Source organism: Alexandromys fortis, unplaced genomic scaffold (genome assembly GCF_014885135.2).
Source record: "Alexandromys fortis isolate MF-2015 unplaced genomic scaffold, M_Fortis_MF-2015_v1.1 scaffold_27, whole genome shotgun sequence".
Classification (NCBI taxonomy): Eukaryota; Metazoa; Chordata; class Mammalia; order Rodentia; family Cricetidae; genus Alexandromys; species Alexandromys fortis.
The window spans coordinates 6,014,456-6,032,613 of record NW_026067952.1 but is presented as its reverse complement, the minus strand read 5'-3'; the positions used below and the strand labels follow the sequence as shown (position 1 = coordinate 6,032,613).

At 43.2% G+C, this 18,158-nt stretch overlaps 1 protein-coding gene across 1 annotated transcript in view; it reads right to left on the bottom strand.

The window, feature by feature from the left end:
* The window catches only part of Ptprt (protein tyrosine phosphatase receptor type T), a 1,017,256-nt gene that overhangs the window by 31,659 nt on the left and 967,439 nt on the right, over positions 1-18,158 (bottom strand). The window contains exons 18-19 of the mRNA XM_050150909.1: positions 17,785-17,975; positions 15,826-15,876 (exon numbers count right to left, since the gene is read on the bottom strand). Of these exons, the coding sequence (XP_050006866.1) occupies positions 15,826-15,876; positions 17,785-17,975 (242 nt within the window). The remainder of the gene's footprint in view (positions 1-15,825; positions 15,877-17,784; positions 17,976-18,158) is intronic.

The window sequence follows — 18,158 nt, the reverse complement described above, 5'->3', positions numbered from 1 at the left end:
CAGAAGACCATGATCTCAGAGACAGGCATGGTCCCTGTGTATGAAAAAGCAGCGTTTGTGCACAGCGAACCCTTTCTTACGTCTAGTCTCACATGTGCTTTACCAGCTTTTGGTTTCTTATGGCAAAGCTTATTTTCAAGACTTACCTGTGAAAATCAGGATACACATTTGACTCACTCCCAGTTCTCTGGTTGTAGAGGAAAAACAATCACAGACAAATGCATGTATTCCAATAAATGTTTATTTACAAACTTAGGTGTTTGTAAATATGTGTTTAGCTTATGTTTGTAGTTTGCCGGCATTTTTTTCTAGCATGATCATGGGCTTCATCTATGCAGTAGTGTTGGGTGTGTAGAACTGGTATCCATTCTGTCTCCAATCCTTCCCATAGCCACTGAAAGGCACACGTGAGAGGGCTTTGCCTTGGTTTCCTGGCTATGATATTGATATGCTCTCCAATTTAGCTCTAAGGCTTTTTTTTTTTTTTAGCTATCATTGGCTCAGAATGTCATTCTTCGTGTGCCTCTCACTCTTAGGTAGGCATCTCAGAGGGGAAAACAAAGCAAATTCTAGCCTCTGGGTACCAAGCATCCCTGTAACTATCTATCCTTTGGTTTAGGCTATCTTTAGACTACTGATGCTTCTTGCTCCTGTGCCTAACTCAGCTTCCCAACCTCATCCTACCTTCTAACTGGGCAGCCCACTTCTGTCAGTCAGCCTGCCAGGCATATTGCTGTGTGTCAGAGTCTTAGTGACAGTTTTGTCTTTCTTGATATTTGGGATGATCTTTGGGGAGCAGATTTTCTACTTGGAACTCTCTGTGATAAAAGTCAATTGTTCATTCCAACATGGCGGTGGGGCAGACTATTTCCATATGAATCTGATGGGAAAATATGTTTAGTGTCTGCTGTGTGTCAGAATTTAGGTTTTAGTTACTTACAGTCTCTTTATGGTTGCATGCTGGCATTACTTGTGTATGGTTTTAAACTCTTGATGCCAAGGACTTACTCCAGATCAGATAGGTCACTGTCTGTGATAAAATGTGGACATAGGCCATGATCAAAGCTCCTATGAGATTTCACTGTGAAAATGGCAAATTTCCCTGCAGAGATAATTTACTTTTGGATTTCATGGCTTTGGTTTTGTTCCCTCCAATTCATCCGCCATTGTAATCAGAGTGATTTTTATAAATGGTGAACAGGACCCAGTTACTCCTTTTTTTATTGGAATTTATTGAGTAAATTCCGAATTCGTAATAAGCCCTTTATGACTTCACCCCAAACGTTCTTTCAGTCTTATTTTGACCATGTACAAAGTCCTTTAGATTTCTGAGACTTTACACATGTTCTTTCTACTTGAAATTCCCTTCCACTCGAGGTTCCTGTAAAATCCCTAAGAATCTTTCCAAACACATCCAAGCTTTATGCTCACCCTTCCCTACTGCATTCTCAGCTAGAGCCAGTCACTTCCATATATTGCCACACGAACACGTCTACATCTAATAACATAAAAGCCTCCCTTCCAAAGTAGCCAGGGGCTTCTTCAGGGAAAGGAGAACACCACATTTATAATTCCATTTCCAGGGCCCACTACTAGCACGGTACTTCATACTGAGAGAACGACAAGCTTGGAATGAATAAAATGACTAATAACTGAGTGGCTTCTGAGTCTGTGGATGACAAAGATCTTGGAATTGCAGACTCATTCGTGACCTTGAAAACTGTCCTTCCCACTGTGGCCTCATCATCTGGTTCACAGTGTCAATCACTGGAGCACCCTCAGTGGCAGATTGCTCACTGTCCCACAGGTTCCTGCCTGTCCTTTAAGCAGCATTGCTGGCTGGATTTCTTCTTGCTCTGGCCCTGTGCTTTGCCTTGGCCTACCTCCATGGACCCAGTAGAATAAGCATGGTCCCTCTGTATTGTAACACTGCAGACATCCAATGAAAGTCCATCCTGCCAATCCTAGAGTTCTGAATGGTGGCTAAACACCAAAACCATGGCCTTGGAGACAAGCCAAGGCAAACCTATCCTGATGTGGGATAACCCTCTGTATTCTGTGAATACCATTGCTTAATCAAGAAACGGTCTTGGGCCTGCACAAAGCAGAATAGAGTTTTGCAGGGAAAACTGAATTCTGGAAGAAAGAAAGTGGTGTCAGTGAGAAGCCATGGAACTGCCTAAGGAGAAAGATGTGAGCTCCAGCTGGAACCTTGCTGGGAGGCTATGAGCCTCATGGCAAAATATAAAATAATAGAAATGGGTTAATTTAATATGTAAGAGTTTGTTAGGAATACACTAGAGTAATAGGCCAAGCAATGATTTAATTACTAGAGTTTCTGTGTGGTTATTTTGGGCCTGAGCAGCCGGGAACAAACAAGCAGCCTTCCTACTACACTATCTCAGAGAAATCCTACACCCAACATAACAGTTGTAATGATTGAGGGCTACTTCCCCATGGGAATACACATAGGCACCTACTGCAGCTCCGGGACCTCTGTCTCCCCCTAGTGAGGCTGAAAGACACCAGAAATGGGGTGTGGGGTTTTGTGACAATGTTGACAAATACAGAAGGTGTTCCTAATAGGACCACCGAGGGGAGGCGGTAATGGCCCCTAATTGGCAGACTTTGATCACCCATATGTTTCCCCTTTTAGGCAGTTGCAGCCTAATAGAGGATAATCTCTTCAAGAAAACAAATCTGAGGGGTAAGAGCATGAGAGGGAGATTCATCTCCTCTTCAAAGTGAAGGAGCCAGGGGCATTATTTTTACATTAGTGGCTAGTTACAGTAGATTGACCAGGGAATGGTGGCAGTCATTAGGAGCTAATCACATTCTTTTGAAACCCAAATTGCCACCTCATTATACTCCTCTATTATCAATCTCTGCTTCCCCTTTCTTGTTCTTTCTTCTTAAAGTGTGAAGCCCTGTTTCTGCATTCCCTTCTGAGTGTGGCAAGGTTCCCCACTCTTCCCTAGTGTTCGGTTCCCAAGGCAGTTCTTAATTTCAAAAGATATGCTTGGGGATGTCCTTGTCCCTGGAGAGCTGAGCCTTTGTATTCATTAAAGCCTCAAAAGTCAAATTTGAAAAGGTCTTTTTAAATTAAAAAAAAAAAGAAGTAGATTATTGTGTAACCTAGGAAAGTGAGGTCTGGAGGCAGGAAAATAGCTGCTTAGCAACACAGGAGACTGTGTCCCTCTTTCCAGTACCTCTTTCCATGGCAGTCATCTGAGGCTAGATTCTGGACTAGGTTCTACAAATGACAGTAGATGTGACAGATACTATTTCCCGAACCACTTTCACGGTGGGGAGAGGCAGATGACATACCAACAAACACGTGGTTACAGGTTTTAATGTGTGCTTTGAAGTAGATGAGCAGGGTGCATAGGGAGACAGAAACTAGGGATAAAGAGCAATTCAGAAAGAGAGGTTTGGGCAGGCTATGTGAAAAGGTAACATTTGAGAAGGAGAAAAGCAGAGACCTTGGTACTGGCAAGCTGGCCTGACACTCACGGCTGAACCCCAGGGCTTTCCTAGTGAGCATAAAAATTTCATAGAAACCAGTCTGAGACGAGAGCCCTTCTGAGAGTCATGATGGGAAGGGACAATTGCAAGACCTTTCTTCAGTTACATCTAAACAGAGACAAAAGTATGAGCATTGTTCATGACCACAAAGAAAATGGCTAAACATCCCTGAATCCCAGCTGACAGGAATGCCCACTGCCTCTTTGCCAGCTATATTCTTCTCTCAGTTAAGATTTATCAAGCTGCCCAATAACACCACATCTGGCATCCTACCTGGAGCTTGTTTAAACCATCTATATAATTTCCCTGAGCATCCACATTCTATAAGCCTTTTCTGACATCCCTTTCCTGAGAGGCCAACCTCTTTCCATGTTGCATAGTAATTTCTTCCAAATAGAACTTGTCAAAGCTGGAGGGAAGATCTTTAAGACTCATGAAGTAAAAATTTCAAGGCTCAAGGTTAAACAGTTCACAAGTCTTAGGACACTCCTGAAACTTAGAAGATTCACAAGGCCCCTCTCCAAGGCTATATAAGCAATAACAGCTATGGAAGAGAGAAAATGTTCCAACCAGAACACGTGGCTACAAATCTTACTGGTAAAACCAGGGCCAGAGCTTTTGTGAGCCATTACCTTTGTGGACTTTTTGTTATGATATAGCTGCCTTATATGTCATACATGTCCTGTAAGTAAATATTCACCCATACTCCTATAAGTAACTTCAATAAACTTACTGGTTCACTAAGCTAGACTTGGCACAATCATTTCTTTGTTCTGTTGTCAGTTATCTATCTGGAGTGAATACATTAGTTCATGTGTCCTCAGGAAAAATCACCCAGCACCTGAGGTATGCAATAATTTCAACTTTCTTGATACTATGTATGCTACTTTAGTCTTTGGGTGACATATTTGATCTCAAACTAAGTGATAAACAAATATCAGCCATAGAAAGAACTGGGAAGAGTGTTCCAGGGGGAGGGAAAAGCAAATGCAGAGACCCTGACATGGAATGAGCTCACGGTATTCTAGAACTTGAGGGAGGGTCTCCAGAGCAGAAAGAATAAAAGGTATACATTATGTGAGTCAGTGGCACATAGGTGTAGATGCAGTTTTCCTGTCCCACAGCCACTTTCAAATAATCACTCAGAGGCTTAATATTAGTCACAAGTGCTCAACCAATAAATAGCTCAGGTTTATTATTAACTAGCTCTTACATTTTAAGTAAACCCTTAATCTTTTCTTTTATTAACATGACATGTTCATCTCCTGCTCCATCTGCATCTGTGTGGCAACTCCACACTTTGCCTTTCTTCTTCCCAGCATTCTTTTATTCTGGTTCTCCTGCCTAACCTTATTCTTTTCAGCTACTAGTCGGTTAGCTTCTTTATTAAACCAGTCACAGTGACATATATTCACACAGTGTAAAGTAATATTCTACAGCCCATAGGTGTGACTCAGTGTAGAGCCTACAGATCACAGATAGGATGTAAGTTTTCTTCGAAGTCAATAGGAATGCTTTGAAAACATTTGATAAGGAAGCATAGCGATTGTCACATGATAAGCATCAGAGAGTACTTGTTACCTAATCCCCCATTCCACCTTTGTTAGCTGGCCTGATAGGTGTCACAATTTAATGGCTGTTTTTGCCCAATCCAGGCACCCTTCTTATGTCTGTTACTCACCTGCCAAGCCACAGTGTCCGTGGGAGACTCAGACCACATGATCACAGATCATTCCTCTTCGACTCTGTTGTGCTTAGTCCCCAAGTCTGAGTAACCTGCCTCTGTTTCCCTACTTAGTTCGTTAATTCCCTGTTAGAACTAAGAATCATCTCTAAATGCCTATTTCCTTTTCTTCTACTAGCTAAGAAGGGTCTTTATAACGCTTTTAATTCTTTGGATCCAAGCCCCAAATAGTGAGACCTCAGAACATAGTTTCTGAGAACAATTCTTCTCCAATCCTATGCTGATGTATGCCAGTCCACTTCATTTTCCTGCAGCCCCACTAACCTAGCAGCTCTGTCAGCAGCAGTACTTCCCTTGGCTTGACTGCATCCCCGGAGATAATTGGATGTGAAATGCCCTGAGGTGCAGCAAAACCAGGCCCCAGGATTGCTGATCAGCCAGTTCCTGGATGATGCTTCAGGGCACAGCCAAGAGCCTGCCTCCACCATAATCAGTTCAGCCCACCAGGATGTCTCCCTGTTCCCACTGTTTTCTATGGAAGGAAACTTCCAGAGAGTCCTCACCAAGGAGGAGCCATTTTAGTAGGGCCTGTCATTCGCTTTTCTTGTCAAGAAAATACTTTGAGCAAGGCAACTGTGCATGTGAATGGGGGAAAGGCAGAAAGGCAAGCTGACTACAGGGCTTGAACATTTTCCTGGAAGTCATTTTGCCATCTGAGACTCAGTGATGTAGTATCCCTTTCAGGTGAGAGGAGGGGAAGGGAAAAAAAACCACAGTGAGAGCAGGAAGAGAGTTTCGATATTTCCCTCCTAGGGATCCTGATTATGTTGGTGTTCTGTGCATTTGTTAAAACTTAGCATGGGGAATGCTCAAAATTAATATAGAAGTTATTTAGTATAAAAAAATGAAGAGGTATGTTCCACAGAGCTTCGTGACCATGATGATTACCTGAGGCAAAGCCCACAGCATCTGGACCAGTCCCTGAGGTATAAGGTGCTCACCAACTATCCATTTTCCTCCATACAAAGCCTTCATAGCTTACCCACAGAATTTACCACGTGCCCCATAAGAAACATCCAACTGATCGGCATAAGCATAAGGGCAGGGACTCCTGGCAACACTTGTGTCAGATGGTCTCAGATCAAAGGGATTCTTGGAATATAGGTTCTCAGGTTTAAAATGGGGGCCTTTCTGGGAGGTCAGGATGAGTTATTTTTTTCAGGCAAAATACAGAATTCAGGTAGTAGGGAATTCCATCAGAGTCTAAGGTTTAGTCTCAGTCCTATTCATGGACTCACTTAACACTCAATTCATTGAAGTCTGTGGCAACCATGGGCAGCTTTGCAGGTGGGAGACAATACAAGAGCCCTAGATCTAAAGAAGCACAGTGCGAACGACAGACAACATAGTTTTCTATGTATCTGTATTATGAATGACTTTTGGAAGGTGACAGTTAAGTATCTCGAGGCGGCTACACCTTCTGCCGTTTCTCTCTGAGGTGCTGTGTAAGTTAGTGCGGCCTTGGCAGAGGCTAAGCTTTCAACAAATGCTACCTATTCTGTGCTGAAAAGCAGATTGCCTTCGGGATTATAAATGTGGATGGAGAAGGCAGGAAGGGAAGACTAATGACATCTACTCAAAATGGCATCAGGAGAGTAAATATTATTGCATGCGTGTCACTAAATAGACGGTAATTTATGAATTCTGCTGGTGAAGCAAAGTAGAAAATCAGATTGCTGCAAGGTGGAGGTATTTGTCTGCCATGGGAACTTGGATCAAGTCAGAATAGTTGAGTGTGTGTCCATGTGTAGAGTCATAAAACACTCTTTAAAGGGCCCAATCACAGCCTGCACTTAGGAGACTGAGGCAAGGAGGATCAAGAGTTTGAGGCCAGCCTGGGTTATACAGTCAGATGCAACCTTATAGTGATAGAAAAAAAAAGGCTAGGGAGACAGTTCATTTATTTGGTAGAGTGATTGCTGGACAAACATGGTGACCCAAGTTCAACTCTTGAGCCCATGTGAAAAAAAGCTGGCCATGGTAGTTTGTAACCCCAGTGCTGGACTGACAGAGACAAATGGATCTCTGGGGCTTGCTGGTCAACCTAAAAAATGCAATCAGTGAGTTCCAGACTGGTGAGAAACCCCATTTCAAGAAAGAAGATAGAAATACATCCCGAGGAATGATGCCCAAGAGGCTGACTTTTGGCTTCCATATGCTTGCATGTATATGCACATAAACCCTGCACAAAATGTGTGAGCTCAGACATGCACACATGTGTACACACACACACACACACACACACACTCACCAAGCAAACAAACCACAGATTGTTTCAAGATGACAATTTTTATGTCAGTGGCTCTCAAACTTGGTTGCTATGCAGTTTTCCTAGGGATAAAATACAGAGCCCCATAGATGTTGGTTCAAAAGATGCTCTGGACAAATGGCTATGTGTGGTACCTATTAGCATACCAAAGCCCATGCTGGCCTCCAGGCTTTCTCAGCATCACAGATGCAGAGTCCAGGCTGGCATCCTGGCTCTTCTTAGCTCTTTGTGCCCCACCCTCTACTCTAAACTTCTCCAGCTCATGGGCTTTTCTTTCTCCAGCTTCTCATTGCCATAGAGCTCCTGCATTCAGCTACAAGAGCTCTCTATTTTTTTTCTGTCTTCCTCTCTTGGCCCCCTCCCTCTTGGTCATTTCTTTCTCCCCTGCTCCCACCCTCTCCTCTCTTATGGCCTGGTTCAGTCTGCTGGCCATGCTCAGTACACCACGTTTTCCCATTGCTTTGGGTTCTTCAAGATTCCTCTGGTTTTACTTTCTCTCATATCTACAATAAAAAACCTTCCCCTCAACTGTACCATGCCCTCAGATTATACAGTGGCTGTCTGGCACCAATGACCCTAGGCCTCGATGCCGTTCCTTAACTCTCCAGCAGCATCTGACATACTTCAAAGCTGGAGAACTGCTGTTGTAGGCAGCAAGGCAGAGGCACACAGCAAATGCCCTGGGGGAGACTCAGCCTCAAAGTTCAAGATTGATGCTCCACACATCCCCAGGGACCACCCACACAGGTGAGGGGCTTTCTATGTTGGCTTCTTTCTATAAGACATATTGTCTTTTTCTTGAGGTGAGCTATTCTCTTAAAAATAGATTCTTATGTTTAATTGACACATCCTAATTGTGTATATCTATGGGGTATCTTCTGGCAGCTCAATACCTCTATACAATACATAATGATCAGATTGGGTAATTAGCATATCTGTCACCTCAGACAGATGTCATTTTTTTTGTGTTGGGAATATTCAAAACTTCCGGCAGCTATTCTGAAATATACAATCAACTGTTGTCAACACAGTCACACTACTTTAGATTTTAAAGCTGTTCTTCCTTTCCAACTTGTGCCCAAGTACCCACAAGCCATCGTTTCTCTACCCTGCCCTCCTCCAAACTCTGCCCAGGTTCTAGGGACCACTGCTCTAGTCTCTGCTTCTTTAAAGCCAGCATTTTTATTTCCACATTTAAGTGAAGCTGCGTGCCATCTGTCTTTCCATGCCTGACTTATTTCACTTAACATAATGGTCTCTTGTTCATCCATAATGCTGCAAATGACAGTCTCATTTTTATGGATGAATATTTCATTGAGTATGCATACTACATTTTCTTTACCATTCATCTGCCAATGGACCACTAGGATGATTCCATAGCTTAGCTTCTGTGAGTTAAGATGTCTGTTCTATGTACTGATTTAAATTCCTTTGATGTATAACTTAATGTGGGACAGTTCTATTTCTAGTATTTGAAGGCCCTCCATACTGTTTTCCATAATGGCTGTGCTTATTACATGCCCACCAACAATATGTGATTTCTCCTACCTCTTGATCCTCTACTAGCATTTATTTCCTGCCTTAAAATAAAAATTATGTGTATGAATATTTCTCCTGTGTCTATGTGTATCATATGCGTGTCTGCTACCCTCAGAGATCAGAAGAGGGCATCAGAGTTCTGGAGCTGGAGGTATGGATTGTTGCTGGGTTGTTATGGGTTCTAGGGAATTTGGAATTTATCCTTGGTTTTCTGCAAGAACAGTAAGTGCTCCTAACCACCAGACCTCTCTTCACCCCTCTATCTCCTGCCATTCTGACAACAGCTATTCTAACTAGGGTGGGCTCATAGCTCATTTTAGTTTTGATTTGCATTTTGGATAAAATTATTGCTAATCGCTTAAAATTTTTTAACCAGCACTTCCTAATTAAATATTATTTTCATATGTTAATTAAGTATGTTATTTTCCAGATGTTTTAGGGAAGAAAAAAAGGAAAGGCTTAGTCCTTATTTTCAAGCCCAGTGGAAAAGCTTGCACTAGGATCTCCTTATCCCTTCCAGCTCTGCGCTGGGAGTTTTCTCTACAGCCCCATTCCCAAGCTCATGGCCTTAGCTATACACACCACACACCAACATCTAGGAGGTTGTTTCTGGGCCAATAATCCTTTCCTAAACTTCAGTGTTAGAAGGGATGAATTGCTGAAGATCCTGACTATGACCTTGTTAATTCTGGTGGTGGTAGTGGAGGTGGTGGGAGCTAGAATGACAGCTTAGTGGTTAAGAGTACTTACTCCAAGTTCAGTTTCTCACACTAAAGTCAGGGAACCACCTATAACTGCAGCTCCAAGGGATCTTATGCCCTCTTCTGGCCTCCACAGGCACAGTAGAGACATATAGACAGACAGACACAGACATAGATAACGCAGACACAGACAAACACAGAGACACACGCAGACACATGGACACACACACATAGTGTACATAGTTTCCTCCATATTCCACTTTGCCTCAGCCCAATGTCACATCTTTTGTGACACGTCTTATTTATCTTGGTAACATGCAGCAAAACCAAAATAACTATTAACAATGCCAGTAACAACTGCCTGCTTTTTTCCTATGCTGCCTTCACTCATGTGCCTCGAAAGCAGTGGATCACAACCTGTGGGTCATGATCCCCCTGGGAGGGGAATTGAACGGCTCCTCCACAGGGGCTGCAAGTCAGATATTCTGCATATCAGATATTTACATTATGATCCATAACAACAGCAAGATTATAGTTATGAAGTAGCAACAAAAAATCAGTTTATGGTTGGGGAGGTTGCCACAGCATGAGGAACTGTACTAAAGGGTTGAAGCATCAGGAAGGCTGAGAACCACTGCTTAAACATTTTCATTGGAGTTAAGCTATGGAATTCCCTTCTGTGGTGAGGACATGAGCTTCCTTAACACAGGGTCTTCATTTCTTTTATTTAATTATCTCCAGTGCCTGAAATAGTTTAAAGCACACCACAGGTACTTAGCTGGTGTTTCTGACCAAATGAGTGATTAGAAAAAGCCCTATACTATTAGACCAAAAAGTAGCTGAAAACTCAACCCCCAATCATTTCACAGAAGATGAAACTGGGATTCCCACAGGGAAAAGTCTTGTCTAAAACTACTCAGAATCTTGGGATCTGGGTGAGAACTAGGTCTTGGTTCAAGAACTTTTCTACTGAATCCTGAGGATCACTCATTCAGTTGGGAGGGTTCTTGTATCAAACATAAACAAATGCTGTTGGTTGTGTTATGAACAGTATTGTAAATGGAATGATAAAGTAGGCCAAAAGGATTGAGTTAATAGCTCAACCTACTTGAGCTCTTTCTCAAGTTTGATACCACATGGGTTCAATGCCCTTTGGCCACTTCCAGGAACTGGCCCACTTTCTTCCTGTTTGAACCCTGCCAGGAGAGTGAGATGAACAGGTGGGAGCCTTGCTTTTTTATTTGGGCCATGAAGATTTTGCAGAATAGAAGAATGGCCATGTTTTCTCATTTATGATCTGAGCATCTGCCACTAATTTCTCATGCTCGTCCCCAGAACTCCTCTTAGATATAAATCAAGGAACTGGACTGGAGTCCCTGTAGGAACAGGATGTTCTGGTAATCTGTTACCAACTGAGGAGTGTACTCTGTCTTGTCCAGGAAGCTTCCACTGCCATGCTTATGCTCCATTAGGAGGCTGCCTGCCTGACATCACCCACAGATGACTAAGCAAGATGGCCTCTCCCTTCCAAAGCTGTGCACATGGTGCATCCGGCCAGAGCTGGAAAATGAACAAATGTTTGCTCTTCATTAGACGGCATCATATTCCTCACAGCTGTTCCTTGTTGCCTGAAATAGTCTTAATGGAGCTGTGATAACCAGACACCTTCTGGTTGCCCTACTGGGCTCGTTCCATTCATTACTGCGACAGGCTGTCTGGGCTGGATGGGGATTAACACATTTGCCTTCTCTGTGTGTATCACAAAGTCACCTCTTTCTGTTCTCCCTCATCTTCCCCAAACCTGTTACTCTTCTGTTCACCACGGTCACAGGGCATGGAGACACCCCTGCTCTCTAGTTAACATCTGTTCCCATTGCTTGCATGCGATGACATCTTCTGTTTGTTTGCAGCTAGAAAAAGTGGAATCGTCTTGGCTAGGGCAGGGAGAACAGGAAAGAAGAAAAGGCTCTGGAGTTCATGACCATGTCACTGTCTTTGAAAGTGACAGTGTTCTATCACAGGCAGATTTGTGGGTCAGACAATAGACTGGGCAATGTGATGGTCTGTGGACACAGATATGGCCCACACGGGAAACTCCAAGGGTTTCCTAAGACTAGTGGGCAGTAATTTTTAAAGTATATTTTAATCAACTAGGACGCTTGTTAAAATCTCTGATCCTACTATAGCACATTTTGTTTTAATTGGTCTGAAATTTGGCCAGGGCACTGCTGTTTTAAAATTTTCCCCCCAGGTAATTCTAACCTGAAGCCAAGATTAAAAATCTCAGCTGGGACCCAGATATGCATGGCAAGGGAAGTTAATTCGCCTTAGCCCTTCTTGAGTTCTTTGAACTCTGGTCCATCAGCTAGATCCTGAGACAAAACCATGGGAGAGGGAGCCCAAGAGACTTCCATGGTAAGGAAACCCAATTAGTCTAGTCAAAAGGTTCTTATTTAGACTCTCATAATATTAGCTACACAAAGGACTCTAGGATTACCCTGACCAACTCACCAACCCACTCATCCTCAGTACATGAGGATAGAAATGAGACCCAGAGGCAAGGAAAGACTTGCTGTAGATCCCCTAATACTTACAAAAATGGTAATGGTAGGACGTGAGTCCAGGCATTTGACCCTCAGTACGGGATAATCTGTGTATTCCTTCAAGTACTGTAAACTAAAAATGTACATTGAGAGACTCAAGTTCCCATGTCAAGGAGAACAAGAAGACTTTAGAGCTTTCTCTACCGAGTGTGAGTGTGGCATCATCTGGGCTCTGGGCCCAGTCTCCATGTTTGGACAGTACAGTTTCCATCTTTTCCAAGAATTATCACCTGGCTGCTTATTTGCCTCTCACACCTCTTCTCTGATACAGGATTTAAAGGACAAATCTACTTCAAAATTTTCTGTCCCATCTATGGCCCCATGACTCTAGGAATGAAATCCAGGTTCCTTAGTGTGCCAAATACTGCCCCCTTCCTGGACATATAGGCTCCTGGTAATGACTCCAGTCCCAACTCCCTTCATGCACCTTCTCATATTTTATAAACCAAGTGACTTGTGTTTCCTCTAACTCAATCTACTTTCTGTTCTCCCATGACACAGTTTGTAGTTCTCTGTCCAGAACTTCCTTCTCTGTTTATACTCGCCATTCTTATTTTTTGCACGTTTGGTTTAGACTAGTGCCTTCCTGAAAACCACTAACATATTTACCCTCAGGCTAATATGCCCTGTCCCTATGGGCATTCCTTTGTTGTCGCATTTTGTCCTACAATTAAAATTATAAGTCTATATGCCTGGTTTTAACCATAAACTCAGGTTCTCCAGGTGGGGTCATGCTCACTGTATCTCTTCAGTCCTAATGCCTACATTGAAAGTACTCCATACCTTTAAAGTGAGAATTTCAAAAGTCCGGGGTCCTAGTCTCTGCTGACATACCGGATTACCTCATCTGGTCTTGTGAGTTTCCTCTTAGCAGTGTTTTCTCTGTAGCCCGGGCTTCTTTCTCAAGGTTAAATTCATACAGCCAACCTTTCTTAAGGACATTGCAAGCTCAGTTCAGTTGGACTTCCAGCTGCTCCAGAACCAACTTCTCTGTAATTTCTCATCACTGTTGGTGGCAACTCCATTTTTCCAGAGGTTCAGGTAAGAGCTAGCTTCAGGGTCATCCTGGGTTCCTTTCCTTTAACTCCATGTATTAAAAAGTGTTCTTGGCTCTATCTTTATGACATATTGAGAACCCAGACATTTCCTTATAGACCCCTGTGCTGGTTTTAGCCAGAGTTATTATTGTTTCATCCAGGTTACCATATCCTTGGCTTTACCTTGCCTCTTTAGGTCCCATTCTCAACACAGTAGCTAGAATGAGTCTTTGAACATAAAATCAGACCATTTGCACCTGTAGTCCTCCAAGCTCTGCAGTAAACTTACAGTTTATTCAGAGTAAAAACCAAACTCTTTATACCAGTTTGTAATGGACCAAAGCAGCAGGTCCCTCCTTACTTTTCCAATCTGATGACCTAGCACATGTGCACTATATCTTGACCAGCTTTCTTTTTTCCTTGTACACGCCTTGCTGTGGAAATCCCTTCCTCCAAATTGTAAGGACAATCCTCTTACCTTAATTAATATTGGGCCTGCTTGCATGCCTTAGCCCTGGATTATACCTCCTCCTTCCTTGCTCTACTCTCTCTTTTTCTAACAGACCATATCACTCGAAGATTAGTAGCTTATGTCCTCTTCTAGAATCTGGCACGTGGTCCTCCTATGAAGAATGGAGTCTGAGTCCCCTCTGCACTAGAAGAAGAGAGGCCTTTTCTTTGCTCATATCCAACACAATGTGACATCAAAGTCTAGGTCACCAACTTTATACAGTTTTTACCTTGTTAGGTAGGAGGCTCACCTTTGGAGCTTTGAGATACCATATACAGAAGTTCATACTGGGAGGTGGTGGTACACACCTTTAAATCAAGTACTCAGGAGTCAGAGTCAGGCAGATCTATGTGTTCAAGGACAGCCTAGTCTACAGAGTGAGTTCCAGGACAGTCAAGGCTACACAGAGAAACCCGTCTCAACAAACAAACAAACAAACAAAAACAAAATCAAAACCAGCCAACCAAATAAAACCAACCAAACAAACACAAGCCCAGCTGCTTTGGAAGTTATTCCTCCATTTTGCCAGAAATATCAGGCTACCTGAAGGCTGTTTGGAGGAATCCTAGTGAGAATCTCCACTGAGACCTCAGATGACATCTGCATCCGTTATTAGACATCAGACTAAAGACACCGTAGATGACAGCAGCCCCTAACCATGGAGCCTGTACTGCAAAGAAGAGATCAACTGTACCTCTTGTTCACTGTTCAAATTCCTAACCCATAGAACCGATTATTGCGATAAATCAATAGTTTTCTGTTGCTCTTAATTGAAGCAGTTTGTTTTTCAGCCTATGCCTATTTTCTATCTCCCCTGCTAGAATAGAAGCTCCATGAGGGCATGGGTTTGCTTCTCTCACAGTCGTATCCTAAATGTCTAGACTAGCCCTTGGTAAGAACGAATACTCGGGAAATATTTACTGAACAATCCTGGGAATGACTGTATAGCTAAGTTGGATTTTAGAAGGTGCAGTTTGCTAAAGCTGAGGGTCCCTTAGATGTCAGCTCATCAAATCCACACGCTGGCATGAAAAAAAAAATGAAAGCAGAGCAGAATAGGGAGGTGACAGGCAAGGACAACACATAGCAGCCTGTGTGACAGCAGAACTGGAGGCTCAGGGTTTTATGTCTACACTCAGTCTTCAAGCAGATCTGTAATGCATGTTCAAGATGAAAATTCTAGAAGCCTTTATGATAAAAGAAAAACACAGCAGTGTTTCTAAGGAACTGGACTGCCACATCCTACAAAGTAGCATATTTCAATTGACAATGCTTTCCAATTAACTCCAGGTTAATCATACAATGCTTTGAACCAGAAGCAAGGCACACTAGCTCACTGATTAATACAATTAGAACTAACGAGGGTAAGGGTGGCCTTACTAGTGAGATTTCTGGGTGAGGCTCCAATGATGGAATGACATGTATTCTTGGCTGTAAATTAAGTTTGTTTCCGTGCTAGAAAGTCTGGGAGAGGCTAACAGGTATAAAGAGGAATTAAACAAAACTAAAGGACAAACAACTGATCATTTGGAATGGACGGTTTATAAGATAATATGTTAGAAAGGAATGTACCAAAACAGTCAATGCATCTGTATTTCTGATCTTGAATTTTGGATTGAAAGTTCATAGAACAGGTTAAGTACATCTGACCATTTGTACACCTTTCTGATAAACTACATACCTCTCTGGATGCTATTTGAAACTTCAAGACAACTTATAATAACTGGGGGTTCGTCAAACTCCAATAATATTGGGTATGGCTTTACAAACAACGTACCCTGTGCTGAGGCGTTTGCTCAGCAAACGGATCTGTATCCATGTGCATCAGTGCAGACTCAAGGTTTGGGACCATTCATCCTTTTAGGAAATGAGACCCAGAGACGATGAGAGCATTACCTGTAACTCTTGTTCCAACAGTCTTCCAAAACTGGTAGTCTTGTAACTAGCCTGGCAGGAGAGGAAATATTTGAAAGAAAGATTTGTACCCTCCTGTTTGCTATGGGACTCCTGAAATGATGGGCCCCAATGAATCCCAGGCTGGGGAAAGGGAAAGGCTGGATCAGCTTTGGTGCCAGCCAGAGGAGAAGCTTGCCTCTTGGAAAGATACATCACAACTCTGACAAATGTGTGATGGACACATGCATATCTCCTGGCTTCTGTTTCATCTTTTCTAAAAAAGGGCAACAATTCTATAGAAAAGGCCTCAACCAACCTACGGTCTTTCTCTTCATGGTTTGGCGAAGTGTAAGCAAATCCATTTTCCTCTATCAATCTGTGTCTTAACACATTTTTTAAAGGAAGATTTTAAAAAAAAAACAAAAAACCTCAGAGACTCTTGTAATAGACTGAGAACACATAGAGAAACGGTATTTGACTTAGACTGTATTTGAAATGAACTGCTGCTTCTCCTGAGCTGGTAATTTCATCCACTGGCATGAATGCTTTTGTTCTCAAAGTATGTCAAACACACCCCTCTCCACTGTTTCATATTCCCACAAAGTTTTAGGAGCACATTGGTCCATAAGGCACACTCTTCAACTAATGAAGAATTGAAAAACCGAGATAGCAAAATTATGTGCCAAGATCACACAGTTTACCGCACTGGACCCTGGCTATCCCAAGTTTAGCATGATTTCCTGCCTTCCCATGACTTCAGAAATACTATGTGTAAGCGTGTTCTAAGGGTATAGTCTGAGGGTAAACAGTCTGAGCTGGGGTGAGACAAGGAGCCGTCACTGCACACAGTGGAACTATACAGAACACATTTGGGTCATTGCCGCATGTGACAGAAAGAAGAAAACAAAGAGGGAGAGAGGGGAAGAGGGAAGGAGGGAGTGATGCCCACTGGGTATCATTTAGCACCTGCCACACAGAAGATGCTGAAGAGATGCTGGCCAAGGAAGAAAGAGGGAGAGGAAGGGAAACAAAACAGGAAGATGACTGTAACTGGGCTCCACTGTCACTAAGAGAACTTCTTTTTTGGGGGGAGGAAGGGCGAGCTGCTCTTTGGTCTAGGAAAATATTTTAATGGATTTTTTTCCTTTATGCTTTTCCTTTGTAAAAGGTGAGATCCAGTAGGTAAGATTCAAAACAAAAAAGAGTTAGACAAAGACAGCAGGAAGAGAAGAAATTGTTTTATATAACAGAGCAAAGGGAACATGGGAGTCGTTTCCTAGGTGCTGAGGGTGTCGCTTGAAGACATTAAAGAAGACCCAGGACAGAGGAGAAGACAGAGAGACTTGTGAGAAACTAGAACCTTAATAATGGCCTGGCTAGCATGCTTCATAGTTAGGAATCTACACGATAATAGTGTCGGTTTCAGGCACTTGCCATACTTTGCTAGGGTTGCCTGTCACCCCCTGAGCTCCTGAAATAGCTACAGCATGCATTCCTATCTTTCGTAGTAGAGGTGCTTTGGGAGTGAGGGGCTTGTAGGGGTTCAGGGATGACCAGTGCAGGAGGGAGGAGGAGGTAGAGAGAGCGAGCACAGCAGCCGTGCGCTGCGTGGCCTTTGTGGAGCACGGTGAGAAGAGCGTAGAAGCAGGAACACGGGGCAAGTGGTGAGCAGGAAAAAGCAGGCACGCCAGGCACTACAATGGGCTGGCTATTCCATAGCGCATGGCAAGAGGGCTTGAGCCATTCTACCTTCAGAGTGAAGAACGGTTGTCTCTAAAATGGGGGGATTGGAAAAGGCTATTTCTTAAGTTCAATGTCTAGGTTCTAGTTTAAACCTAGTTCTGATTAAGTGGGCCTGCTGGAGCATTCCCACCATGCTCCCGGGCATTGTTACTGCTTATGGTCAGAGGTCAGAGGCAAAGCTCTAGCGCTCCAGATACTCACAGGCTAGTCTCTTACCTCGTATTCCTCCTTGAAGCCATAGCCCTGGCCTCGCTTCATCTGAGTGATGTGTTGGAGCAGGTCGGCTACTCGGATGGCAGGCTGGAACTGGTCCCGGGGGTAGCTCATCTCCACAGGGTCGCAGGTCCGGTAGGGGTGAGTCTGAATGGTGAGGGTAGGCTGGGACAGCTCCCCACGGCTGCCGTCTGCTTCAAAGAGAAAGAAGCAGGACAAACTCTAACTTTGGGAGTTTTGTTCTTTGCACCCCACCCCCACCCCCAGTTATCCAAGTGGGGAAACAGGAAGATCAGAAGTTCAGTTATCCTCAACTAAATAGTAAATTTGAGGACAGACTTGACCACATGAGACTCTCTCTCTCTCTCTCTCTCTCT